The sequence below is a fragment of the Epinephelus fuscoguttatus genome, linkage group LG5 (genome assembly GCF_011397635.1).
Source record: "Epinephelus fuscoguttatus linkage group LG5, E.fuscoguttatus.final_Chr_v1".
In the NCBI taxonomy this organism is placed as follows: domain Eukaryota; kingdom Metazoa; phylum Chordata; class Actinopteri; order Perciformes; family Serranidae; genus Epinephelus; species Epinephelus fuscoguttatus.
This window is the reverse complement of record NC_064756.1, coordinates 24,157,264-24,184,423: the sequence shown is the minus strand read 5'-3', so window position 1 is coordinate 24,184,423 and position 27,160 is coordinate 24,157,264. Positions and strand designations below refer to the sequence as shown.

The 27,160-nt window shown below is 43.4% G+C and overlaps 1 protein-coding gene across 3 annotated transcripts in view; it reads right to left on the bottom strand.

Moving 5' to 3' along the window:
• Positions 1 to 1,333: 1,333 nt before the first annotated feature.
• cux1b (cut-like homeobox 1b) overlaps positions 1,334 to 27,160 on the bottom strand; it is a 69,257-nt gene continuing 43,430 nt past the window's right edge. Inside the window, exons 9-23 of one of the 3 annotated variants that reach the window (XM_049575748.1) lie at positions 26,339 to 26,387; positions 23,691 to 23,795; positions 22,449 to 22,637; positions 22,123 to 22,181; positions 21,687 to 21,729; positions 20,966 to 21,062; positions 18,845 to 19,648; positions 18,020 to 18,103; positions 17,384 to 17,485; positions 16,708 to 17,258; positions 16,455 to 16,596; positions 15,508 to 15,795; positions 15,163 to 15,351; positions 13,069 to 13,333; positions 10,212 to 12,623 (exon numbers count right to left, since the gene is read on the bottom strand). In XM_049575748.1, the coding sequence (XP_049431705.1) occupies positions 12,119 to 12,623; positions 13,069 to 13,333; positions 15,163 to 15,351; positions 15,508 to 15,795; positions 16,455 to 16,596; positions 16,708 to 17,258; positions 17,384 to 17,485; positions 18,020 to 18,103; positions 18,845 to 19,648; positions 20,966 to 21,062; positions 21,687 to 21,729; positions 22,123 to 22,181; positions 22,449 to 22,637; positions 23,691 to 23,795; positions 26,339 to 26,387 (3,472 nt within the window). In that variant the 3' untranslated portion in view covers positions 10,212 to 12,118. Of the gene's footprint in view, positions 2,268 to 2,372; positions 2,438 to 3,255; positions 3,337 to 3,429; positions 3,487 to 4,265; positions 4,350 to 4,495; positions 4,613 to 4,753; positions 4,867 to 6,172; positions 6,377 to 10,211; positions 12,624 to 13,068; positions 13,334 to 15,162; positions 15,352 to 15,507; positions 15,796 to 16,454; positions 16,597 to 16,707; positions 17,259 to 17,383; positions 17,486 to 18,019; positions 18,104 to 18,844; positions 19,649 to 20,965; positions 21,063 to 21,686; positions 21,730 to 22,122; positions 22,182 to 22,448; positions 22,638 to 23,690; positions 23,796 to 26,338; positions 26,388 to 27,160 lie in introns of those variants that run through there. The other 2 variants (XM_049575750.1, XM_049575749.1) reach the window with 2 other exon arrangements.

Sequence of the window (27,160 nt, the reverse complement as noted above, 5' to 3'; positions counted from 1 at the left end):
GGTACTTGAATGTGCTTTAGCATCCCGGGCTGAGTATCCCACCTCCTGTCTGTCCGAGGTGAACCCCTCTGACATCCTCTCTGCACAGGCAGAGATGTAAGAAGGGATGCAGGGGACATGTCTCACTTTAATATTTAGAACGTGCATATGTTTTGCCCCCATCCTGAATAAAAACATTAAAGTAGACTTTTATTTTGACAAAATAAAGACATTTCCACCATATATTAATGCAGAAAAGGCACAGAAAAATTCACCTGAATGCAGTAAATTAAGTCTTTCACCTCAAAAACCCCATGCTTCATATGTGTGTCCCTGCCCCAATGTTGAAATGAAACCAATGCCTTTGCCTCTCTGCAGACACAAAAAAGTAGGCTTTATATAGGAAGGAACAGAAAAGACACACCCTCTGTCCTTTGCTGTTGCAGGTTATGAAAAATGACTTGTCAGTTCCTGTGACAAATTTTTGGAAGGGCAACAGGGGCCAGTGACCCCTTAATACTGTGGATGGACTCCCCTGTGGCCCCCTCTCTGAAGGAAGAGTCTGCAATAATAACTAAATTATCATTTCTTGTGATAATATGGCACTGATGCAAAAGGTGGAAAAAATATGGCTCAACATTTTTATTTGAGAGTGGTGCATGCAGGGCCGCCCATAAGGGAGTAAAAAGGGCAAAGGGGGGCCCATGGAAGCCAGAAATAATGTTCATCCTAAATATAAGTAGTGATAACCCAATTTGAACCAAAACATTCACTATTAAGAGTTAAATTAACAAAAAATACACATTGTATTTATTGTTACTTTAGTCAACTGTAGCAAGTTTTGTGGTGAAAAATAAAATAGTGAAAACCCTCTCTACTGAAAATGGTGCAAGTTTTTGAAGCTGAGGGAAAAAACATTCTCTTATAGGTGCACAGCCATTTCTGTGGGCGGGCCTGAGTGTACGGTGATTGAGCATGATTCGAAAGTAGAATATCTTTTCAGAATAAAAGGCAGACAGTTGCCCCCCACTTCTCCAGCTCGTAAGACCAGAAATTTGAGCACCTCTGGCTCTGTGGCACAGAGGGATCAGCAGCATCATGTTTGGGCTACACAGACAACATGTGTCAGTGGGATGAACTCATTCTTGCTTTTGGTCTTTTCATGGGATTGGTTAACAATGAGAAAAACATTTAATGCCATGAAACTTGTTCTTAAAACGGCAAATAAAAAAACTTGCCCCAAAGTGCATCCTTACTGGGACTGTAAACCCAACATGAGCCTAAACGTGTAAGGCTACCTTCACTATGACACACATCTCAAACCAACAACATTTCAATTAAAAAGGATACAAGAAAAATTACTGCATAGTGTTTATTTGGAATATATCTGCAACCCGTGCCAGGAAAAAAAAGAAGAAAGCAGGTAAACATGCACAGTCATCTGTCCTGGAGAAGACTAGTAGTACAACAGACTCAGTAACCATTAGTGTATCACTGCTGCAGCCCCTCATCTATAATACGAGGAGCAAATCATCTCTTAATAGCGGATAACAGTAATGAGGAGATTTCTGTGCCAAAGACACAAGTCATTAAAAGCTGAACTCACCAATTACTCAATCACATTTATCGTACTCAAGTAGGGAAGGAATGAAAAGTAAACTTATAACTACTGTATGTATTGTTCAACCACCATAACATCTTAAAATGAACACCACCTCCTTAATAACCCACCTTTTACAGTACACTCTCCAATCAAACATAAATTATAATGTTAACCCTATCACCTACATTCTTATATTAACTTTGTCCTTATTGATTAAGTTGTCTAGATATTTAAATTCCCAGAAAACAAAAACAACACCCGAGTATCATGGTCCCCTCAGTACAGGAGGACAAACAGAATCTAAACTTCATTAAATGTGTGCTGCAGCAGCACAGATCACATGTACAGTTAATGATTGGCTGTCAGTATCATGTTCAAAGTCTAAGAGGGAACCTTAAGTTATACTTTAGCTAGACTTTAATATTAATTAACTTATTTAAGATCAAGAATCAGGAAAAGAAAACAATAAGAACCTGTTTAGGAATCCATCCACCCTTTGATTTAGAGTTCGCAGCCCTAAACTGCCTCCTAGTGGTAATTTTGGCTACTGCAAGAACAAAAGTAAAGCTCCTTCATGAGGTGCATTATCAGGTAAACTTTTATCAGGACATGCATGCTGCTGAATGTTGAACTAGCTTAGAGGTTTTGGTCGTTCTCATGGAAACGGTGGAGGTGGTCAGAGTACCTGAAGGAGAAAAAGAGAGATTAAGAAAATTGAAAATGTGAATAAACATGGTGTTAAATCATAAATGTTCAAGCTTCTGATTCAGAAGAAGAAGAACAAACTCACTTCTTGGCGCAGAAAGCAGTGCAGTCTCTGCCGATGCTCTCACTCCAGGCGGTCTTGTACAGCACCTGGAAACAAAACATAGTGACCAGTTAAGATGTGTTTGACTGAAGCAGATGACAGAGAGACATTAGTTTGTTTTTTTGCTAACATGCATCGGTCAAAACTGAAGCCACAGTGTCAAATACAGGTCGAGTCACATAGTAAGCGTAACAAAAGTCCACGTGGGCAAAACTCTTAATTTGCTTTCACAAAAAATATATTCAATGCCCACATTTTCCAAAATCCAAAAACTATTTTCTCAGTCATACTCAACCACCTGCAAAACACTATATATTTGCAGATTATTTTTCAAATGCTAACACACTGTCTTTAAAACGTCTTCAAAACAAATTTAAAATACAATCATGGCAAAATTCTATAATCATATTGAAACACATGTGTTTACAATAAAATTAAATAATAATCATTCCAAACGTCTGATTGCAATTTCAGCTAAAAGCCTACCAGGTGTCCTGTTTTGTTTTATTACCAGACAGACAAAAGGGCACAGCTTCAGAATTATTTTGTTTGGAAACATGGAGCAAAGAAGACACGTTGGTGGGGACAGAAGAGTGGCAGGGAAGAGCCGAATTCATGGATGACAAAGGAGCCAAAGGAGCCTTCTGAGTGAGCACTGTTTTCAGTCTTATGGTCGAAAAAGCTTATTTTGAGACATGTATGATGTGTTTCGGTGATTTGAGTGAGTGTTTAAGGTGAGATTAACTAATTGTTGGCAATACAGACTGTAGAAAAAGTAACTTCAGTATTAACCGATGTTTGTTAGCAATAAAAAAAAACTGCAATGTCGTATCAGAAGCTCCTCAGGGGTTGAAAGGAAACTGACCAGGAAGACCAGACAATGCAGGAACAGGGTGTAGAAGAAAGCAACGGTTCTGGCCATCTTGTTGGAGAGAATCACACGACCCTGAAAGACACAAAGACAGGAGGATAAGTCAAGCACCAAACGCATATAGTGTGTGTGTGTGTGTGTGTGTGTGTATGTGTGTTTGAGGCTTACCAGGCTCAGAGTTGCTTTATCCCAGGGGCTGAGGCTCAAATATCGGCGCTGGCGCTCCTGTAAACACAGAGTAGTTGGCTTCAACAAAAACAACAACAAAAAACAAAAAAACACTGTGTTTTGAAAGTGTGAATACGTGCAGACCACATGACAGGGCAGAAATTAACACACAAGTGCTATCAAAATCTAATACACTTTTAATACACTAATACATTTTACACACTGCCAATCTGTGGTGTTCAGTTGCTTCAGTAAATTATTCTGAGAGATAAAGAGGTGTCGTTTCCATCAACTGTCCTACATTTCCCAGAATGACTTTCAACAAAACCCAAAAAATGAGGTTTGTTACTTGTATCCCATCATCATCAGTGACAGCAATAAAATCATCATGTCATGTTTCCTGATGTAAGCGTTCGTTGCACACGGCATGTTCAATGACCGTCAGAAATTTCAGTCTTCACCATTTCTAGCAATGATAAATTGTGTCATTTTGGAGTTTTTTGTTTTTTTTTTTAAACAAACATGCCTTTCAAACTCACCGGCAGGTTTTGGGGCACAGAGTCCCTTACATGTTGGCTAAACTGGTGTCTTATTCCTAACATCCATAAATGTTTTCTAGATGACTGCTGTTGTGTGGGGATGACACTAGATGAAGCTCTGTGGTAGCTGTGCTGCAAACATGATGCCCTGTCATCCATGTTTGGTCAGTTGTCAGTTATCACAGTAAGAAACTACGACACTAAACAATAAAACTGACAGAGAGATGGCAGGAGGTCGAATGTTTAAATCAAGAATTTCATTTGTGTGTGTGTGTATTGAAAGTGTGTCTCTTGTACCCTCTTGCTGAAGGAGGCAAACGGGTCCAGTCTCTCCTCGTACTGGGAGGAGTAGCGCATCACGGTATCGTCACTTCCTCCGGCCTACAGCGCAGAGAGAACACACAGATCTGAAATTTCCTGCAAACTATTTTAAAGTCCAGATTCCATCAAATCAACACATCAGAAACAAGACTGCCACCCATGAAGAGCACATTCCTTCATGCACACACACACGCATACTGACGCACTCTGCCAGGGTAGCTCTGCAGGAATTTGATTTTCTCGTAGAGTTTAATGTTGTCTGCTCTCAGGCTGTCCAGTTCATTCTGCAGCGCCTGCATGGTCTGCTGCATGGAGCGATTCTCCTGCAGGGGACAGACAAAACAAATAGATGAGAAATTAGTTCTCCCAGAAAAAGACAAACAGGAATACAGGATGTGTGTGTGTGTGTGTGTGTGTGTGTGTGTGTGTGTGTGTGTGAGAGAGAGAGAGGGATCGTGACTCACAGCTTCCAGCTCCTGATTGCGGGAGCGAAACCTCTCCCTTTGGCTGGAGATGATGGAGAGCAGAGAGTCCATCTGGCCCTGGGGAAGCTCAGGGTGGGGGCTCACGCCTGAACCTGGAGTTCACACAGATAAAAAATAAACTTAAAACGCCAGAATTCACCTCCTCTGTTAACATGCAAATGTGGCCATGTTTAATGATCAACAATACTTTGAAAACAGGTAAACTGAACTGTATTCTGTGGTTAACTTTGATGCTAATATGTGTTTCATTTGCAGACAGGCTGTGTCAGTCTCACTTTAGCAAACATCTCTAAACTGGTCTGTGTCTCGAGTGTCACATGAAAGGAAACAAACGCTTAATCGCTCTAATCAGTCTAGTTTGCAGTATTTAAACAGACACACCTCCTGCAGAGCGTCAGCTCAGCAGGTTCACCTCATTTCAATTACAGAAGTTCTGCTGTCTGCAAGTCAGACTTCAGTCTTCACTGTTCAGTCTGTGAGGACTGACAGTAGACTTACAGGCAGGACAAATACGTTGTGGTGGTTTGTGGACAACAGCTGTAGAGATGTCTGCCTTTTCTTGAGTATAATGGAACTGAATGGCACATGGTTTGCAGAAAAATAATTTTGACAAACTCAACAGCAATGTCTCTTTCCAGAAATCATGACCTGGCTGCTGAAGATAATCCACAGAACTTGCTGTGAACAGTTTCATGTAGGAAGTATTTTCTTTCTATGGAGCTACAGCCATCAACTGTATAACTGAACAGAAGGAAGAGTGCATCTACTCATGGATGAGAGGCATGTACTTGTGACAGCACTTTAAGATGTAAATATTAACGGTGTCCTTCTTAGCTGAGCTTTAACAATAGCTAGATCAGTGTTGCTAGGTGAGCTAGCAGTAGATGCACTTTCTTCTGCGTGGTGATACGATTAGTGGGTGTAGTTTGTATCAGTATCACTGTGCAAAAGAAAGAGTGCATCTACTGCTAGCTCACTTAGCACCGAGCTAGCTAACGATACAACTCAGCAGAGGAGGACGCCATTCATGGTTACATCTCACGCTGTCACAAGCCTTTAGTCCATGAGCAGATGCACACTTCCTTCTGCGAGGTGATACAGTTGGCGGGTTTAGTTCAGTAGAAAGAAAGTAGTTCCTACATAAACGTGCTCACAACGAGGTTTGTGGATTATCTTCTGTAACAGGGTCATGACTACTGCAAAGAGACATTGCTGTTGGGTTTCTCAAATGTATTTTTTGGTGCTTTGAGCACCACAAGCCGAGTGCAATCTAGTTCCATTATATTGAAAAGAAGACATCTCAATGGCCGATATCTCCAACGCTCATCACAACAATCTAGACAGATAAACAGCGCTACAGGTAAGAGTTTTCCATTTTAGAATTCACTTTGGACATACCAGTAAACATAGCAGAGGCCTCTTTGATCGGCTCCGGGATGTTCTCCATGTTGCTGACCTCCGACCCGTCAGCGTCAGGGCGTGGCAGGGAGGACATGGCCTGGATGGTGCTCAGGTCGTGCTCCAGCTTCAGAATGAGCTCCTTCTGCTCCGCACTGGTCCGCACTGCAGCTGCAAACTCCACCTGCAGCTCCGCATAACGGCCTGTTGAGCACAGAGAGGAAAGATGAGAGACAATGTGTAGATTATTTCTTAGTCAGGTTTCTTGTTTGGCTTCAGCTTTTATTTGTAGTTACCAAAACATCTCACCTGTGAAGGCTGTAAATGGCAGAAGCAGTCCAATATCCACAACATGACTGAAACCCCTCTACTCTGAGTCTACCCTGATCTCTTTCTCTGAGAATACTTATTTCACAGTACCATCCAACAAGGCAAAGAAAAAAAACTTCCACAGCACACTTTTAGTATTTGTATAAAAGAGATTTACTTCAATTATCACACCTAGGGTGCATGTGAATAATAATGATGATGAATCAAATGTCAATCATAACAAATACATTGTGAACGTTTCATACAGTGATATTGCTTTTCAATGTTGTAGAAGGGACTGTTTTACAGTGCTGAGAACAAACAACATGATACGTTTAGTAAATAGAAAGATAAAGAAACAATGATACATGAGGAAAAACGAAAGGGAGGGAGACCCCGAAAGGAGAAAAAAGCATCTCAGGAGTGACAGAAGTGCGAGGGAAACAACTTTCAAAAAACATCTTAACCATCCCTTTACAGTCATGCAGCCTTTTGTACTACAACACACATGTACGCGCACACACACTCACAAAATAAGCAGTGGGAGAAGTTATGAGAATTATTACTTCCACGTTGTTGATGACAAGGTTGGAAAAAAATAATCATCTAAAAAACAAAACAAAACAAAACAAAACAAAAAAAAAAACACTCTGAACTCGCTAAAGCCTCAACAAGCATCTTAAAGCTTTCCAAAAGGAGGGGGGGTGAAGATCTCCCCAGGTCATTTGGTTGTCAGACTACACTGTGGTGTATAAGCTATGGGTGAAACTGAAGTGACGACACAAGGTAGCAACATTCAGAAAACTGTCAGCAACCTTTCAACAGAGGTGGATAACTACTTCACTATTTGGCTTTTTGCTTCCTCTTCTTTTTTTCTTCTTTTTTTTAAGTCTTGCGAGTGTTCGCTGAAATGTTCATCGCTCCAGAGTTGATCTCTGGGCGCTAGAAATTGTACAGTTAAGCGTGAAATAACTGAAGAGATAAGAAGAAATGGTTTTAAGACTTAAAAATTAGCTGAAGCCAATGTGAGAGGTCAGCAAAAAAAACAAAAAAAAAATAAAAATAAAACAAAAACAGCACGCAAGAAAAGTGGAGGGGGGTTTAAAGGATGAGTGTATTGTGCTGTATTATGTGTGTATGTATTACTGAGTGTGCTATGCATACAGCACCACTGATTCGGAAAGTGTTTCCTTACAAAACCCACTTCATAAGATATATTCTAAAAGTATTACAAAAAACATCTGAGGTTTTTCTTTCTTTCTTTCTTTCTTTTTTTTTCCTGAATATGGTGACCAGTGCTGCTGTTCGGGCTTCCATTACAACTAATATGTCAAATGAATAACCACTACTTCAACAGATCATACAGTAAAGCTTTACGACTTCAGAAAACATGATATGATATACAGCATCTGTTACACCTTTACAATGTTATTCAACAGTGTATAGAATCATCTGATTTAAATTTGTAGAAAAATATCTGTGGATCATGGAAAAGTCCTGAATCGTCCCTTCTCGCCTCCTGCCTTCAAACAAAAGCATACTGTGACAATAGTGAATCAATAGCTACTTGATCGACCGTATTTACACGTCTCTTTTCCAAATAACCATTAGAATTGGCACACGTCATTATCAATACCTGTAGTGCCATTATTAATGTCACAGCAAACCTGACACAAACAGAAAAATACAAAATGCCCTATGAATAAATTCAGTGTTATTACAGTGTACGCTGTTTCTGCATGCTTCCTCCTTCATTCAATGCTCTGGCCTTTTCGCTGCTAGGTAAGGTTATATACAACGTAAGAAATGCATTGTGGGAAAACAACCATCTGAAATAAGACCGCGAGTCTGCGGGTCAGTCATGAGAATACACAAGCTCGGTTTTTTTTCTCCTTTTACTCCTTTTCACTGCACTCCAGGAATTATATACAACCCTCTCCAGAGAGCTGAGGAAACTTTTAAGTACCAATATGAAGTGTATGAGAAATTAATCTGGGTCGAGATGCGGGATATATTCTGAACAAATCGGGCGAAATCCTCTACATCTAATGACATCACTAGTTTGGTGCCCTGCTTGGCAGTTAAAGGCACAAATCTGATGATCTCACGTGGGTTTCGGTGAGTTGATGGATCTGGCTATAAAATGGCAAATGGGTTAAGTGCTTATATACTTTACAGTAGCTATTCATCACCATTACTGTGGTTGTCCAGTCCAAGCAGTCCGACAGAAGGAAGTACGCCTTCAGTATTCTGCAGAAGACAGATGTTTCACATCAGTCGTCCACAGGAAGCGCCAATGTTTGAGGAATTGTACAATTATTAGATACACTAGAAAATCCAATTTTAACTAATGCATCGTAATGCAGTGCAATGAGGTTATCAGTATCTTTTGACAGGCTGCCAATATATCTGGATGTACATTTAGGGAAAGGGGGAGGCTTGAGGATGGACTGAGGATATTTTGGATAGAAACCAAAACAGGTGTTTACTCATAGTATCTACAACTGTACAGGACAACGGCCCTTTCTGTCACAGAGTTATCTGTAGTTTGAAACAAGGGGCTACTGTATCAGAAGAATACAGTTTATCATGTAGAAAACATGGGTATAGCTATCGTATGTTTAAATTTTAGTGTTAGGATGCGGAGAAGAGTCTGTGCTTGGTTCACACCCACTTTTTTTTTTTTTTTTTTTTTAAAAAGGCATACATTTCCCAGGATCCCGGGATCGTACTCTGCTGTAGTGTTTACAGACCCTGTCCCAAGTTAAGTCTTCAAAAAAGATCCTAATAAGTGCTTTGTTACGGACTGCAATAGAAATTCTGCATAATCATAGGCTGGCGATCAATCTGGCGTAGCACCCCTGCTCGCTGGTACACTTCTCTAATCTCAATTTGGCAGATATGACCTCTTTCAAGTTAACTTGTGTTCTCAAGTTTAGGTAATTTCATTTGACCTATTTGACAAAGAGTATACATTTGGACCTGTAAGTTATGTTAACGTGATTAACGAGTGGGCGACCTCTATCTAAAGAAAGCTGCATGCCCTGCCGAGCGTTAGTGTTGGGCTTGCCCAAGAAACAGTTGAAAATAAAAACAAAATCGGAGGATAGAAAACAGGAAAAGAGATATGCTATCATATATTCACTGATCTTGATATGTCCTTTGATTCTCTAGCTAGCAATTTAAGAGCATAACTGTTGTGGTGAAAGCTTAATGCTTACGGGAGCATGAACTGTAGCAAACACATTATTTCAAAGCTATTGAAATGACACTAAACTTTAGGATTCATGAATATACAAACAAATGAGAACTAGTACATCTTTGTAAATATTAACCAATACTGCCGGCAGTCTATACGTCTAATAAAAATGTTACTTGCCCTCAGGAACAGTATAATCCCTTAAAAAATAGACAACTCAAATGATAAGACATTAAATGAAAAATACAGCACCTATAAATAAGCAGAATAAAAACCAAACTATAAATGCAAAATAGCAATAAAACCAAGCTACAGTAAATCATAGTATTACACTACTTTGTGAGAAGATTAATGTAATGGTAACGCATCAAACAGCTTAAAGAAGGGTGTCAGTTGTGCACTAGTAGTGTGTGCAAGTAGATACGAAATATGACCCCACTCATTGGAAACACTGAACACTCCTCAATCGCACACACTTGTGCACACGCATGTATTGACAGGCATGTGTGTACATGCACCCACGCATGCACGCACACATCCACACACACATCCACACACACACACACACACACACACACACACACACACACACACACACACACACACACACACACACACAAAGGGGAGGCAGTAGGCTGACAGGCACTGAGGGCTTGTGTGGGACAGGGAGGAGGTGATATGCCTTATAATTTGTAGTGTATACAGTAGAATTCAATGCAAAACATCCCTGGATACAGGATAGACTGGAGGAGAGTGGTAACTACTCATACCAGGGTTGGGGTGAATTCACTTTGACCGCAACACAAAGTACAAATTTATCCAGTACTCTATGTTGCGATTTATTTGATAAAACCCTTTTTTTTTCAGTCAAGATTTTCATTATTGATAATCAACTTCTTAAATTTGACTCTGAGTGAATTGACCTCGACCCTGACTTACATGCAGGCAAATACAAATGCACACAAGACACACGCACGCACACACACACACACACACACACACACACACACACACACACACACACACACACACACACACACACACACACTCTTCCTGATTTGGCCTATAAAAAGATGTGTGTTTGTGAACAGAGAAAATTTGTTGGTGGTGCAGACACACACACACCCAGCAGGTCCAGTGCTGGGTGCAAAAGCTGTGACGTGCACAACCTAAAACAACAAGAGACACGTATAGTATCACCATGTCAGACAGCTACAGTACTACGTGAATTCATTGTATCGTATTTCAACAACGCAACATTATTCCACTCTAATTCAGATTTTTTTTTAAAAAAAACAGTAACTTGTTATTCTCTTATTTTCTGTTTTAACTTTGTACTAATCAAAAATGCTTCCTAAAATTCCCTATTTTGTACTCTTTAGAGTCAATAGACTGTGCAATCTCTTATTGGCAACCAAATTGCAATATCAAAAAAAGAGATCATCCTTCATCCTTAAAAGAAGGGTTTAAGGAGGCAAAAAGAGGGTTCCTTCCATCCTTCCTCTTCAGATGAGTGCGTGTTTGTGAGGAATTAGAGATCCTTCTGGCCATCACATGGCTGTCAGCAGGATAGGATATGGGACACAACAGGTCAAAGTTCATCTCTCTTAACATCAGTAACCATGGCAGCTCAGCCGGCAGGCCTTCCACTACCCTCTTAAGAGTGTAGGAGTGAGATAAAAAAGAAAACATGCTGCCATTGAGAAGAGAACACACACACGTACACACCATTTTTGGGCGTGTATACACACACGAACAGGTGCACACTGACACAACCCCTAACATACAAACACGCACACACACACGCAGTGAGTGAAAAAGGCAAAGGGTTTGTAACAGTCACTCTACAGTGTGAAAAATGAGGCGTCTCACTGAGTGAGGGGAGGTTTGTGGACACTTGGGAGGTGAGAAGAAGAGCGGAAAAAATCTCCTTTAAGAAAGTGAGAGTTCTTGTAAGAGAGTTCCTGTCTCTATCTATCATCTATCAGTGTCTATCACTGTGACAGCTGCTGTGTCAGGCCTTGCCTGTGTTACTGAGTCCAGGTTTCAACCCCAGCTGTGGGTCAGACCCCAGCTCAGGACTAACCAGTCTGGTGCACCAGTGGCTGGTGATAGGGGGAGGTACAGCAGGGCCGGAGGCCAGCAGGACGGCTAAGTGCTTTTCTCAGTACAAAAACAAAACTCAGTTTAAAAAAAACGGAGAGACACGCAAGTTCTCTTATTTTGTTCTTCTAGGTATTTAGTAAATCTTCTTTTTAAGGGTTTTGCCAACCACTCTTTGTTTCTTTCCTCTTTTCGGAAAGCTTCTATGTAATAAAAATGGCTGCTGAGCTTGACTTTGGCTGTGTCCACTCTCCAACTGGAACAGAGCAGGAGGGGTCCAAGGTTAGAGGTCGTGAGGTTATGAGACAAGAGGGATGAAGGATGGTCAGGGGGAGCTAGAACTCCCACTCTGAGGGATCCTCTTTGCTGGCAGCCTTCTCCAGCCTGTGGATGATGTTATTGAGATTGGCTGCTTTCTTCTTGCGCAGATTGTTGTCCCTGGGGTTTCTGGCAGGGCCAGAGGCTGGGATGTTAGTACTAGAGGCAGAGCCACTGGAGGATGCCTCTGTGAGGCTGAAGAGCCCCAGTCCACCCTGTCCACAGCTGGAGCCTGGCCCGGCTAAGCCTGAGGTGGTGCAGTCTAGCTGGTCAGGGGAGTTATTAGAGCCCCCTGCCTCAGACTCAACCTCCATGTCGTCTTTGCATGCTCCTCTGTGATCCTCCAAGCCAAGGCCCAGTCCCTGGCGTGTCTCCACTGTGCCCTCAGATTCTGTCCCGTCACAGCTGTCCCCCTCTCCTGATTTGGACCCGCGGAGGGAAGGGGAGCCCCCCTCACTGCCAGGCCCCATCCCTCCAGCTGCCTGGATCTCCTCTATGAAGAGCTCTCGCCGGATACGTGACCTGGTAGAGACACACAAAGTCAGTCACGCTACTCAAATCCTGAAATTCAATTTGTCAGACGTAACGCATCGTAAATTTACTGATGTCGAAATACTGCATGAGTGTGCTGATGTCTTTCTATGAGAACAAGACAGTACCTAAAGCTCTTCCTTAGACAATGTCCATTTATCTAACAGTACAACATGATCCACTGCACACATACACACAATCAAATAAAATAAACCTTCCTGGAAAATTCACTTCTACATAGGAAAGGTTTATGAATTGCAAACCTACAAATTAATTTCAGTAAAACAAACACAACAAGCTACAAAAATACTGTTTTATATAGAAATGGAATAAGACTGAAAGAAATGATCTCAAACACCTTCTGAAGAACAGCCTGTGATACAAACACTAGAAGCTAGAGGGTCAGTAAGTGTGTGTCTCTTTCCCAGATGCTAACCTGTAATTATGGAACCAGTTGATGACAGTACTGGTCTTCAGGTTGAGCTGGGAGGCCAGCTCCTCAATGGTTTTGGGGGAGGGATAGGGCTTCTGCTGGTAGGCCCTTTTCAGGGCCTCTTTCTCCTCGGGGCCCAGCACCACCCTGGGCTTCTTCAGGTGCTGCTGTCCCGGGCTCTGGGAGCCCTGGATGTAATCTGGCCCCACTAAACCCACGTCCACAGAATGGCCATCACTCAAGGAGCTCAGCCGCCTCTTCATGTAAGCTGAGCAGTGACACAAAAACAAGAGAGGAAAATCAGTACCTCAGGAAATACACTGATGTGATGAACAAATATTAGGACTATCAATAAAAACATATCTGCAACAGATTGGGGATGTTGTCTATAAATCTCCACGACACCATGCTGTTGTTTATAGAGGCTGATATCTTTGTTGATGAGCGTGGAATTTGAAGTACAACTCGCCCAGTTCAAAACTGTTATTGTGGATTAGCTGATTAGACTACAGATTTATCAGTTAGCTATTAGTCAAGTAGTCGACCACTCGATTAGTCAATTGAAAGTCGAGCAAAATTCTCAAACATGAATATTTGATTCTGTCTCTCTCTTCTATGACAGTAAGACATCTTAAAACCAAACAATTAGTCAGAAACATTACTGGTAGACTTATGATCAGTGAAAATAATGGTAAGCTGCAGGCCTGTACTGTTTTATATTGTTTATATAGCTGTTTTGGATTTTTTTCAATTGCACTGGCATTTTTAAACAAGCGATTTCTGTATTTGTAATCAGCATTAAACACACTGTCCTGAGCTCTACTTCAGTGCTAAACAGACTGTAAGATAATCAGATGGTCTTGCTCATCAGAAGTCTGTCACTGTGGATATTTCATGCCTGACAAATGCATGCCAGCAGGAAATGTTTGCATTAACTATACTGCACCAGACACCATTCTACATGAATAATCCAGCCATCCTCTTCAACGGCCACTAGGTGGTGCTATCCTCCTTCTCAGGAACTCTAACAATGAAAGCATCTCTTCCATTTTAAAGCAAACAAGCAGCACCATTCACTCGGGGCACCAGCAGCTGAAAATGAACAGCTCATGGCAGCTTTGCATGAGGTTGACATTTTCTCAACCCCAATACACGCTGCCAGATATATTAGTGTTGCGGGGAAAAACCCCTCAGAGCAAGGTTAGACCACTCTGAAAGTTGTGTGCCGCCTCGCAGGCTTGTACCGCAAGGGTGAGAGGTCAAATATGGTTACTCTAGACTAGGTCCATGTCTTTCCTCTGGGCTCTGCTGTCGGCCAGGACTATTCCCCGTTGCTATGTGGATGCATTACTTTGGGGTCAATAATCTGAAACCAAGTTGAATGGAGAGCAACCCCACATGTCCACAACCCCAAACACACTGGCGTAAGGTCAGTTTTGTTTTTTGCCCTTGTGTGTAGACAGCGATATCAGGAGGGTAATCTGATCCCGGCTGCGTTTGCCTACTGGCAGGTTCAAATACGCATATCCTATCTGCACAGAGAGAGCTTCAAGTGGGCAGTCAGGGGTCACTGTGAGGCAGCGAGGAGGGCGAGGCCTCGTGGCTTTGATGATTCCGAAAGGCATCATGCAAACAGAAGGGAATAGAGAATGATGGAGTAATAGAGAGGGCTATGGGCTAACAAATGATAAAAATACGAGCTTATAGACACTGGTGATTATTATGATGATGACGATGATGAAGAGGAGTGCTGATGACTGTGAGTAAGCAGGCCCCCGGCAGTCCCCTAGCTGTCACATCTAATACAGTATGTGATGTCTGCAGTCCTGATTGGTACTGACATCACACCAAGATGACTGTGATCTGCACAACATGCTCTGCTGTCCTGCACAAAGGATATTGTGTGTGCAGATGTGCATGTGTAATTCAAAGGCTGCTGCTTCTTGTGTTTTTTTTTGTGTGTGTGTGAATGTATTTATAAAATAAATGCATGTCAAAGCAGATAACATTAAAGTTTTTTTGTCACAGTCATTGGTTCATTAGGCAAAAGGAGTGGAGTGTGCATTTATGTGTCGCCATCAAGCTTTTACTACACACCTTTCTTCTCCAGGCGTTTCATGTCCATGAGTTTCTCCACACTGTGTGGGTCCTGGAGCCAGAGCTGCATGCGGACGAAGGGCTCTCTGCCCTTGAGACTGAGCTTGTGCCAGGGTTTGGGCCTGGCCAGCAGGTCTGAGACAGAACCCTGAGTCAGACCCAGGATAGTCTCCCCAAACAGACGCTGGCCTGGTTAGGGAGAGAGAGAGGGGGAGGGGGGGGGGGGGGATGTGACGGTCGTTTCAGAAAACTGATTCAAAAGCTGAATAATTCATCACTGGGGAGGGAAGGGGAAAGAAAAAAGAGCAACTAAACCACCCAGACTGCACCTCCCATGTTTCTTACCAAGGTTATTATCAGTCAGCACCTCCTTAACCTTCTTGGTGATGGCGTAAGTATCGAGCTCTGGAGACATTGCGACCATTTCCTGGATGCTGAGACCCGAATGACCAGGAACAGGCAGTGGGGTGCCGGGCTGAGACTCCCCGCCTGAGGGATCCTCAGACGCAGGTTTGAGACTAGAGGGCTGTGAAGCGAGTGGATCCCCTGTGAGGCCGTTGACAGACTCCTCAGCTGAACTGAGCGGGGACTCTGGAGCGGGGCTGCAGCTTGCTGATGTCTTGGGAGTACCCTCTGCATGAGGAGAACAGACAGGGTGAGAAATATCACGCAGGTTAAAAGACATGTTACCATGTACAAAAACAGAGTTTCATCTCCTCTCCCTGCTGGGTTTGGGAGGGACCTCAGTCATACTACATCAACTAATTTAATTCCTGTTAAACAAACAGCAAAGGTGCTTAAGTTTTCAGTTTGAAGCTTTTTTGGCTTCCTCCTCCTATTCCTTCATCTCCCTGTCTCTGTCTGTGTAGTACTGCTGTGCAGCTCAGCAGGCTGGAAGAGAGCAGTCATGAGGAGCTGTCAGTGTACATTAGCTGCTGTTTACACCCCCAGAGAGAAAGAGAGACACGCACATGCGCGCACACACACACACACACAGAGCTGCCATCTGGCGCTGCAACACTAACTTGTCTATGACATGACAAACCAGCAGCTTGCTGGCTGACACTGCCACAGCACTGAGGATGGGGGGATGGTGGGAGGAGAAGGGAGGGAGGGTGGAACGAGGGGGGGGGGGGGGTGGATTGTATGAGTGACAGACTGACAGTAACAACTAGCCACTAGCTCTAATCAGGCTTTCAGAGTAATGCTCTAGCCCAAAGAGCCTTGTTGTGTGAATGCATATACACATGTGCTGGTGTGTGTATGTGTGTGTGTGCATGTGATTTGTTTACCTTGGTTCTGAGCTTGCTGGATGTGTGTGTTTTGCCCCTGGTCTCCATTGAGCCACGGCTGCATGCGGAGGTATGGCTCTCTGCTCCTCTGGTTCAACTTGTTCCACGGTTTGTGTCGAGACAGACTGTCACTCAATATTCCCTGAAACACACAGACGAAGAATGGCTCAGACATGCAACCACTGTAGAGTAAAAGGACAGTAACAAAAACAGAGCAGGGCAGAAAATGCGCACACACGCAAGCTCCCCTCACCTCTTTGGAGTCCTCCTGGTTGTGGTTCTCCTCTCCTGTCTGGCTTAGAACGGCCCTGCGAGGGTCTGTATGCATGTTGCTCCACCACTGCTCTCTCCAGTAACCCACTCCAGAGCTTCCAGAGCGGGCCGACCCCTCAGAGCTCCGACCCAGCCTGAGAGCTCCGTCAAGAGACATGTCAATCCCTGAAGAAGCCCTGCCCTCTCTCTTTACGTTGGAGCTGAAGTCCAGGATGGGAGACGGGGATGAGGGGGAGGACAGGTGGGAGCTGTGAGGCTTTTTGAGGGAGAGTGCCAGGGGATTGTAAGGGGGGAGGGGAGCGGTAAGCGAGGAGCTCAGAAGGTCCCTCTGAGATAGTGATGCTGAGGAGGAAGACGAAGATGAGGCTTTGAGGATGGGCTCCAGTGCAGACTGCTGGGCCTCCATCTCTCTGCGAGCTTGCTCTAGGATGGAGCGGATAGCCTCATCTGATCCGCTGCCCCCGCCGCCTCCCACCCCGCCTCCACCCCCTCCTTTCAGTCCTGCATATGAGGGTTGAGCATGGGACAAGTCTGTTGTGGGAGGAGAAAAAAAGGGGCAGCCATGAGACACACCGACAAACACTCACAGCCACAATGCATCATCTTCAATGCTGCATGTCCGCTAGAGATGAGAGAAAAAAAAAGCTACAACTCACCAGCTTTCTGCACCTGCAGCTCTCTTTTGGCCTGCTCCAGAATGGACTTGATAGCCTCATCTGAACCAGCCTCTGGGGTGCGGACGCGGGCAGTAATGTTACCTGGAAAGAGAGGAAGAGGGAAAAGGAGGAGATGAGAGATCTTGTCAGATTAAGAAGCAGAGATAAGCAACTACAGAGCAGATGAAGAGAACAATACTGTAGCCTATAACGACATCAAATAAATACACCATAGCACAGCACAAAGAACAACATTCCCACCACTGAGCTACGAGGAAACTACACTGGAGGGATTGTCATAATTTCTCTGGTCCCTTTGGAGCTCACACATGCACACGTGCTACAGGGTTCATACAGTAAATGCTCCCCACAGAATAACAACTACCAATAAAATCCCTAAATACACATGCTGGCTTCTCCTTTGACGCAAGTCTCTGGAACTGTGCGGTTACCTTCAAGGCACATGTATATCTGTATGCCTGCCCGCAAGTTAATAAACGCCAACTCACACACACACACAGACGCGCGCGCGCACACACACACACACACACACACACTGTAGATACAGTTCACCCCAACACAAACATGCCACACAGACAGAACGTGCTAGAATCTCTGTGTGTGAAGGGGACAGACCTGTGTGTGAAGCTGTATTGGAGAGGGCTCTCCGCTTCGGAACATCCTGAAACACTCGGCTAAGCTGGGGCTGGCCTGAGCCCTCTGTTAAAAACAATATACCACACACTATGTTACAGCACTTGTGTGTTTTTTCCCTTCCTTTTACAGCTAGACTACATGGTGCCCTATAATGCTCTGCAAATATATGGAATGTGTGGATACTTCCATCCAGTGCACATTATAGTGCCATAAATGCATTGATCTTAACCATCTGTGGCCCCAGTAGGAATCAAACCTCTACCCTCTAACAGGAATATTAAACTACTGCAAAGACAGAGTATCGAGGGATAAATTATTTAATAGGACGTATTAAAAAGAGGCGTACAAACTACAGCCTTATTTTTAACACAGACTACTCTAGGACAAGGATGGTTATATTTTTGTGTACCACTGAGACCACCTTCAATCAGAGATGTCCTGATGCGTTAACAAAAGCAGGCCCAGGCTAATCGAATCTACCCGTAGTTAACAGTACCCCTGCCTTCCTCCTAGTTCCCACCGATCAATACTATTGATGTGTGAAAGGTTTCTGTATTGACCACGATAGCTAGGAGAGGCTCTTGGGATCAGTGCGTGACTAGGAACTCACTCAAAACACACAGGTGTGGCACAGGATGGGAGTTAGGAAAGAGAAAGAAAAATAAAAAGCTAGTCCATATTGACAAGCTAATCAATGGCTCTGTGCAGGGCTGTACACATGCAAGACACACACACACACACACACACACGCACGCACGCACACTCACATACGCACATAGACACATAAAAGACACACAGACTCACCTCTCTGCCGTCCCTGGATACTGCGCAGTGCGAGGATGTTCTGCTCATCAGCGAGGAACTGCCTCATCTTGTGGAAGGGCTCCTTCCCCCTGATGGTTAGCTTGTTCCACGGCTTTGGTCTGGCCAGGATCTCGCTGACCGAACCCTGGGACAGTCCCAACACGTAGTGGCCAAACACCCGCTGGCCGATGTTGTGCTTGATCAGCTGCTCTTTCACCTGTCGGGCAATCTCTGCCGTGTCCATGTCCTCCCCGTCCAATATACTTCCCGTGGTGGCGTCAGAGTGGCTGGGTGATGGGGATGGGGCGCTGCCAGCGGTGCTGCTCCCGTTAACAGGAGCCATGTCTGGGCTGGCTGGAGGTGGCTGCGGGCTGCTGGCTGCCAGAGGGATGGCAGCTGACCCGGAGCCAGGGGTGGAGGTAGGGATGGAGCTGAGGGTTGGAGTGAAGGGGGTGAACAGCAGAGCCCCACTGGGGATTCCAGACGACTCCTGCAAGGCTTTGGAGTAGAAGGTCTGGAGCAGCTGCCGCTGGATCAGGGAGTTCAAAGCCATCTTACCACCCACCAGAGGGAACACGGGGGAGTAGAAGTCCTGTCCAATGCCCGTAGGAGTGAAAGGGTGCGTTTCGCCACTGCTGGTGGTGGTGGTGGCAGTGTTGAGGGGGTCCGTATGAGTGCGAGACAGGGGGAGCTGGGAGGAGGAAGGAACAGAGGGAGGGGGAGGAGGGGGCGAGGAAGAGGGGTCGCTGGGTATGGTCTCCTCCTTCGGTGTGGGCTCTTCTGTCCCTTTTCGCCCGGCTGACCCTACAAGAAAGGTCAAACACACCATGCATTATGGGGGAGTCAACAAAAAAGGGGTTCCAAAAAAGAGAGAGAAAAAAAAAATAACAAAAGTTGAAAGTTATCTTAATCAAGTCTTTTCCAAATTAGTGAACTTTGTTTTCCTTTTTTGCCAACCCCCCCAGACAAAGTGCCCATGCATTTGTGATTTCAACCTTTCTTGTAAGCCACAGCCTGGAAGAAAAAAAGGACAAACAAAACAATTGACACTGTGCCACTTAGGCAGATTAGCTTGGCCCAGGGCTCAGGCTCCCTCTCTGTCCCTCTCTCTTTCGCAGGCAAAGTGGAAGTAACTGGACAGGGCAAAATGATGTCCTTAGATAGCCAATACACCATGTGAGTCTTCATCCATGCTGCTGCAGCGTGCTCCTAAACACTGAATTATTCCATTGTAGATGCAGTATCATAGTCTTTAGTTCATATAAGAGTACATCCAGGAAAAAAGGAGCAATAAAACTGAACTGAAAAGCATTTCATGGCTGAACAGAAAACAGATGCATGTCACAAAAGCGGAGACTGTACAGCTCTGCTGCGTAAAGGCCCTTATTTCACTTCCTTCCTGAATTGTTAGACTGATTACATTTATACATTCACCAAAACAAACAGATGTAAACTATATTTCCTCAGTCGTGTAACTACTAGGATCCATCTTGATGGAAGCGCTAGGAGAAATATTATTCTAATGCATAACCATTGAGACCATAACATGATTGAGTAAGACAGTAAGCTCCTCTTACCGTGAATGTTAATCAATTCAAAGCTATTCAACTATTCAAGCCTAAAGCCATGACATTTCAAACCCATAAACACTGTTGCAGAGGGCAAGAGTCTTGATGTAGGGGCAGAAGTATGGTGTCCTCATTTTTTTTGTGTACTGCAACTTTGTTACCGTTCAGGTTGACCTCCTGCTGTGGTATTCAAAGACAACAAATATGCATTTCCTTCCTCGTCATGTGTGGGACTAAAGAAACATTTCTGTACCATGATATACTGTTTTGCATTTCTTTTGCATATCATGGACTCAATATTGCAAATCATTCCCAAAACATCAATGAATGGTTAAGTATTCTCAGAGAAAAAGAATCTATAGGCACACATGCAGTATGTATGCACTAACCTGATGCAAACTCTTCACAGCCTTACCTGCAGCTCAACCCTCGTCTAACCTCAAGTGAATACTGGACTCCACTTCTGCCGGCATTTTTTCATTTTCGCGAAGACAGCCTGGCCAGTGTTGATGAACCCAGCCTGTACTATAACCTTACATTTGGACGGACTTACCGCTGAGCTCAGTGTTGGCAATGCGCAGAGCGGCGCTCTCAGATTGAAGACTACGGTTCCTCTCCAGCAGCAGCACCTCCAGAGGTTTGGATGAGTCCTGATGGAGGGGATAGGGGGAACGCAAATTAAAATCAGACTTTTCAAATGAATCAGGCTCCAGCCTCTACCTTCAAATGTACAATTTTATCAATAACTTAATTACTAGTACTGCAACATAAGACATTTTTCATAGTTTTAATTTTTGTTGTTTCAGCGCTGCAAGAACTAGGAACAATCACAGGTAATTTCCAAAACACCATTTTGAGGGACTTTTTTTTTAGCTCCTATTTCAGAGTAGGTACTCTCCTTGCATAAGAGGAACCATGAGTGACTAAGCGTACAGCGATTGGTCCAGATGTAAGTGTATGTTCACTGGTACAACAAAGCCAATGCAGCACCGGCAACCGCCATTTTTAAAAGCCATAACTCGTGTATACAACAGACAATAAAAAACAGTGGAAATGCGACACAATTTTGACTCTTCAAAGCTAAAGTGACGCTGCTGTACAAACCACTGTGCTCGGCCTACAGTACGTCACTTCAGCGTTTCCTTTGGTGCCGCAAATGCAAACAGGGAAAAGCCCTTGAAGGTATGTAGTTCTTAGGGAGTCCCTGTCACTGTTGGAAAAAAAAGTGTGAAAATGCCTATTATGTGTAGATAGACTGTAACTGTCACTTTTACCTGCACAGAGTCAGATGTTCCAAACTCCATAGATTTGAGGATACTGGAGAGAGAGAGAGAGAGAGAGAGAGAGAGAGAGAGAGAGAGAGAGAGAGAGAGAGAGAGAGAGAGAGAGAAAGAGAAAACAAAATCATATCAACCCCCTACAAAGACACACACACATCTACAGTGTAGCATGCTGGCTTTTCTATTTCTGTCTCTTTAAGGACAAAGAAAGGATAGAGGGGCAGAGTGACAATATAAAGCTACAGACATACAAGCTTCACCTTCATAAGGGCACTCAATTGAGTTACACATCTTAAATGAAGACACGCATCTTGTTTAACATTGTCACAGACATCAAATGCATGCAATAAATAGATCTGTTCTGGACACACACACACGCACGCACGCACGCACACACGCACAGTCACACTCCTCTGTGTGTGCTCCTCACCTCAACTCCTTCTTCACCTCCTCATAGTCAGCTTGCTTCTGCAGTTTCTCCTCCAGTTCCTGTAGATAAAGAGAGATTAAATGACGTGAAAATGAATTAAATAATAAAAGCAATCCTTGGATCTTTACATGTCAAGTATTTATTCCAGTGATAACAGAACAGAGAGTGTGAGTGTGTGAATACAGTTACAGGTGTGATCTGAATACACAACAAAGGATACACAAGAATACAGAAATAGTCTTAAGAGAAATTAATCGCTAAAATTGTTGAAAATAACTTAAGTCTAATGAAAAACAACACTCTACAGCCGTGTGTTCTGCTGGTACCTTGAGAGTGGCAGTCTTGCTGCTGAGCTGCTGCTCCAGTTGTGTGATCTGGGAGCTGGTGGTCTCTCGGAGTTTGGTCAGGCTGGCCTGCAGTCTCTGGACGTCCTCCACCAGCTGGGCGGTCTCCCTTTCTTTGGCCCTGAGCTCCGCCTCCAGACTTGAGTGGGATGCCACCTCCGTCTGCTGTTCCTAAAGGTTAAATAGGACGGCAGTTTAATCTAATGGGCAAAATAAAACCTATACAAGTATTCATAAAACCACCCACCTTCAGATAAAATCAATTAAGCCTCCTTTCCACCAAGCAGTCTGCTTCAGTTCAGACATTAGAGTGGTTATTTTTGCATTTCCATTGTCAAAAGTGAATGGTGCCATTATTATCCCGTATTATGCCAGTTTTATCCCGTCCCGGATTTTCGGCAACCATCTGATGAGGTTCCTATAAAGGATGAACTAGAACGACAGTCCGCTGATTGGTCAAGAGAGAATGGTCACCCTTGTTCTGAAGGACTCAACGCACAAATGATTTATTCTTAAATACCCCATCGTCTGCAACAAAGACGGTAAACACTCCAGCCTGTCCTTTTTCAGTCTTAAAATGACAGCATGTAACCCCATCCTGTGAACGATCAGCGAAATGCAGATGTTCCTCTGTGTTGCCAATCAAGAGAACATACAGTGGAGCAGTGACACGGCTACTGCTATCTGGTAACAACCTAGATTCATAAGTACTGTCTGCAGTGGAAACGATAAGCAAATCTAGGGTTTAGGTAGACGTCCATATGGGTTGCGTACTCGTCTGTTGTACCTAAAGCGTTTGGTGGAAAGGCAGCTTTAATCAATACAGCAATCAGAAAGAGGCTGATCAATAAAAAGGCCTCCTCTTTTAAATGAATAAACAGAGGTAATCAATCAACAAATGACAACCACCCATCACTGACTGATCAATGAATCAAATACTTTGGTGTGGCAGTCACCATGATCAATAAATCAGTTAATCAATGCACCAATCAACTAGTGCCACCGTGGCAACCTTTTCTTGGAAATCAATCCATCTGTCAACAAATCAATGCATCTTTGGTGACTTCAATGCCTGACCTTTAAAATCAATGACGACAGTAATCAATAAATTGAATCTGTAATCAGCCGATCACCTCTGGCATCAAAAGGCCAACCTGATCTTTAGCCTATCAATACCTCTCTGTCCACCCTGCAGTAAATCAGTGAAGCAGTGAAACGTGTTACCGTGTTGGGGTCGGCCTTGGCCGGGCTGCCAAGCTGCTGGGATTGGTTACTCGAGGCCAGCTGCTCCCGGAGCGACTCGGTCTCTCTCTGAGCTGCTTCTGCTCGCTGGAAGGAAAAGAGAGAAAAGTTTAAGACAAACCAACACGTGTAGATTCTTACATTGTCAAACATGATCAATTCAGTTCAGTGCTACTGTTTTACGTTCTTTTTATTTTTGTGGAGCACACGTTTCCTCAACTGGTCTCAATTTTCCGGTAGAACATTTAAAAACTTTCTTAATACACGCAGACAGAGAGTGCAGACTGTTAAAGGAAATAGTAAGGCCAATAAAGCAAAAGCTCCTCCTGTTAAAAGTGCCCCTTAATCAACGCACAATCTGGCTTGTGGCAGCAACTTAATGGTCTTTGGAGGGTGATGTTGTTGGTGATGAACCGTAACCAGTAATTATCTCAACATCTTTCTTCAGCTCAAGAATTTTTATGCAAAGTATACGGCTGGATTTACAACACTGCACAAGCGTTGGCCATTCCAGAAAGGCGATGCGAGCGAAGACATTAAGTTTTCACATAACACCCTCTTTTTCTACCAGCCGACAAGTAAAAGAAGTCCAACCCCTTCCAGCAGACACAAACATATACTTCAGAGTGGAGGAGGGCAAGGAGAACGCAAAGTGTGGGATGATGGCAGACAGTGGATTTTCCCTTAATTGAAAATATTAAATTAGTGCAGAGAACTGAGATGATACCCGCTGCCTTGTATTTATGGCCAAACTGCCATGCTCCAGTTGGGAATCATCTGCAACACTGGCCAACTTGCCATCATTAGGAGTTACAGGGAGCCGATTCCACAGTGTTCCTAATTGCAACCATATTGAGAGCTGTTATTGACTGGGTGGGAGTTGGACTGCAAGTCGCAAGAGAAAAATCCTGTTTTCCATTTTCTCCTTATAAACGCGTATAAAAAGTCTGTGACTGAGCTGGAGGCCATGCTGTCATCCTCTGTAAACCTCAAATCAGAAGTGTGAATAGTGTGTGTGTGTGTGTGTGTGTGTGTGTGTGCGTGTGTGTGTGTTTGTGTGTGGCATTATAGTTGGAGCTCTAACCTTTAGGCTAATATTAACATTACATGCCTATGCTACCCCTTTAGCCACAAATCATACTCTTGGGCTAATAATGAAAGTTAACAACAATGACATTAACAGATACCACAGGAATATTTACAACACAGGGGCAGAGGGCGCGCTGGGGGGCTTATTTCAGCTGGATGGGTTTAGTAGGTGTGTAATAAACATGTAAAACAAACAGCAGCCCTCACAGTGATAAGCAAGTCATTATTTGTTAATGTAAGCCACATTTCATGGATTCGGAGCGGATAAGAACGTTTTTATTTTAAAAGAATAAGGCTGGTGGTGTTAAATGTTTTTGGTTGTGTAGAGAAATCTCAGGAAAAAACAAAAAGCGTGTTCATCCATTACTCAATACAGCGCTGCAGGGGTGACATTTTTTTTGGTTGGCTGACATGGAACTTGTTTCCCTCGACAAAGAGCCAATGTAATTTTTCCAGTAGGTTTTGGATAACTGCGAAAAATAAGCTCTGTTGCAAACAAAAGTTTTTTGTTTTGTTCAGCAAGATAACATTAGGAAATGAATTTATTCTATTTTTATGATTTTTGAAGGGTAAACACAATGCCCAAAAGTAGAAAGCTAACGCTGGGCTATTAATGAACAACACTATGGTCGCATGACTTCCTGTCGCCACCTACACAAGGCTGCAAAGCGTGTTCGGCATGATGACGTTCTGCAGCCTTATTTAGCCACTTGTTAGTCTTTTTTTAAAGACATGTAAAGACTTCAGATGTGAAAATCTCTTAAGCTTGTGTGAACAACAGACCTTATTTCAGGCACCTAACCAAAAACCCATTCAAAAACCAACTGACTACAAGTCGAGGGAGCTAAAAGTGCTATAATGCTAACTTGTTTCCGAGTTTAGGACTCACTCTTGGAACACTTCACACTTTCCTAGCATCTCTCTTCAAACATGGTCAAGAAAAGAAAACATTTTTAGAAAATAGCTTAATATTTTCCTAAAACAGCTGAGCACTGTGTTGTTTTTTTTAGCAAATGTTACTCAAACAGAAGTAAATACTGCATTTGTTGGGGGCTATTTTCAGCTGCAGATTAGTACATATTTGGTGCTCTAATGAATATTTACAACAGCAAGATGATGTATGTGGGATCGACTCAAAATAAACCACAGTTCCTGTGTTTAACATAATGAAGGAACATGTCACTCAAAGCAACTCCGTGGCTCATTGATGTGTTTTTAATAGTTTGTGAAGGATGACAGAGCTTTATGGCACAGAGGAATAAGCTGTATCTGGCTTTGTAAACGCAGACGATACTTAGATACGATAGTAGAATAAATTATTGTCGGTCTTGACCTTTTCATGACATTTGTTGACAGGAAGGAATATACAGAAATTTACAAGACTAGATCCTGTAAAATAAAATGTACTAACATCAGTATTGAAACACTTTTTTTCTATGCAACATTTTTAACAATCTGTATTTCAGTAATAAAACCTGCTGAGCCTGGTGTGACGGACGATGCCGTGTAAAAATGTTCGGTTATGATGTCGAGCGGATTACCTGATTGGCTCTTTCCAGGTCTGTCATCACCATCTCAATCTCATCGGCCCTGAGAAAGACATTTACTGTTACTACAGAGGATGTGACAGTGCTTTTAAGAGACTGACTGAAATGCAGCACACAAATAAAAACAAGGAATGGATAAATGGATAGATGAATCCCAGGAAGAAAAGTACACCGTGCACACATCACATGTGAGTGTGTGTGTGTGCGTGTGCGCGACTGTTCAGAGAAAACACATTTAGAGAATGCCGGTGCCGTGCCCATTAAGCTACTGTCTAAATTTCACCTTAATCCATTGATTGTGAACTCCATAACCCAAACAGCTTGAATGTGTGCATGCATACATGTATTTAAGTGTGTGTGTATGTGTGTGTGTCTGTGTGTGGGTGTGCACATGTAAGCCCCTAAACCCAGGCCACACTAAAACAGAGGGATTACATTAATAGAGCTCTAAGTCCTAATACAGCAGACTAATCTGCTATGAAGCTGTGTGATTGTGTCTGACTAATGGTCTGGATGGGGGCCATGGTTCACCTCTCACTTGCTAGAGGTCAGACAGCAGGAACACATCCCCATAATACCATATCTTTTTGGACTTTGGAAAATATTTTAACGACCCTCGTTCGTGAGATACCTGTCACTTAGCGGCAAACAATGACAGAGATGTGGAGGGAACTTTGAGGACAAAACAACGCCGAACACAGAAACACAATGAACGTTAATTTTTGTAAGACATGCAGAAATGATAGGTTATACACTAGAGCTGCAACGATTAATCGATCAGCTGTCAACTATTAAATTAATCGCCAACCAATGTGA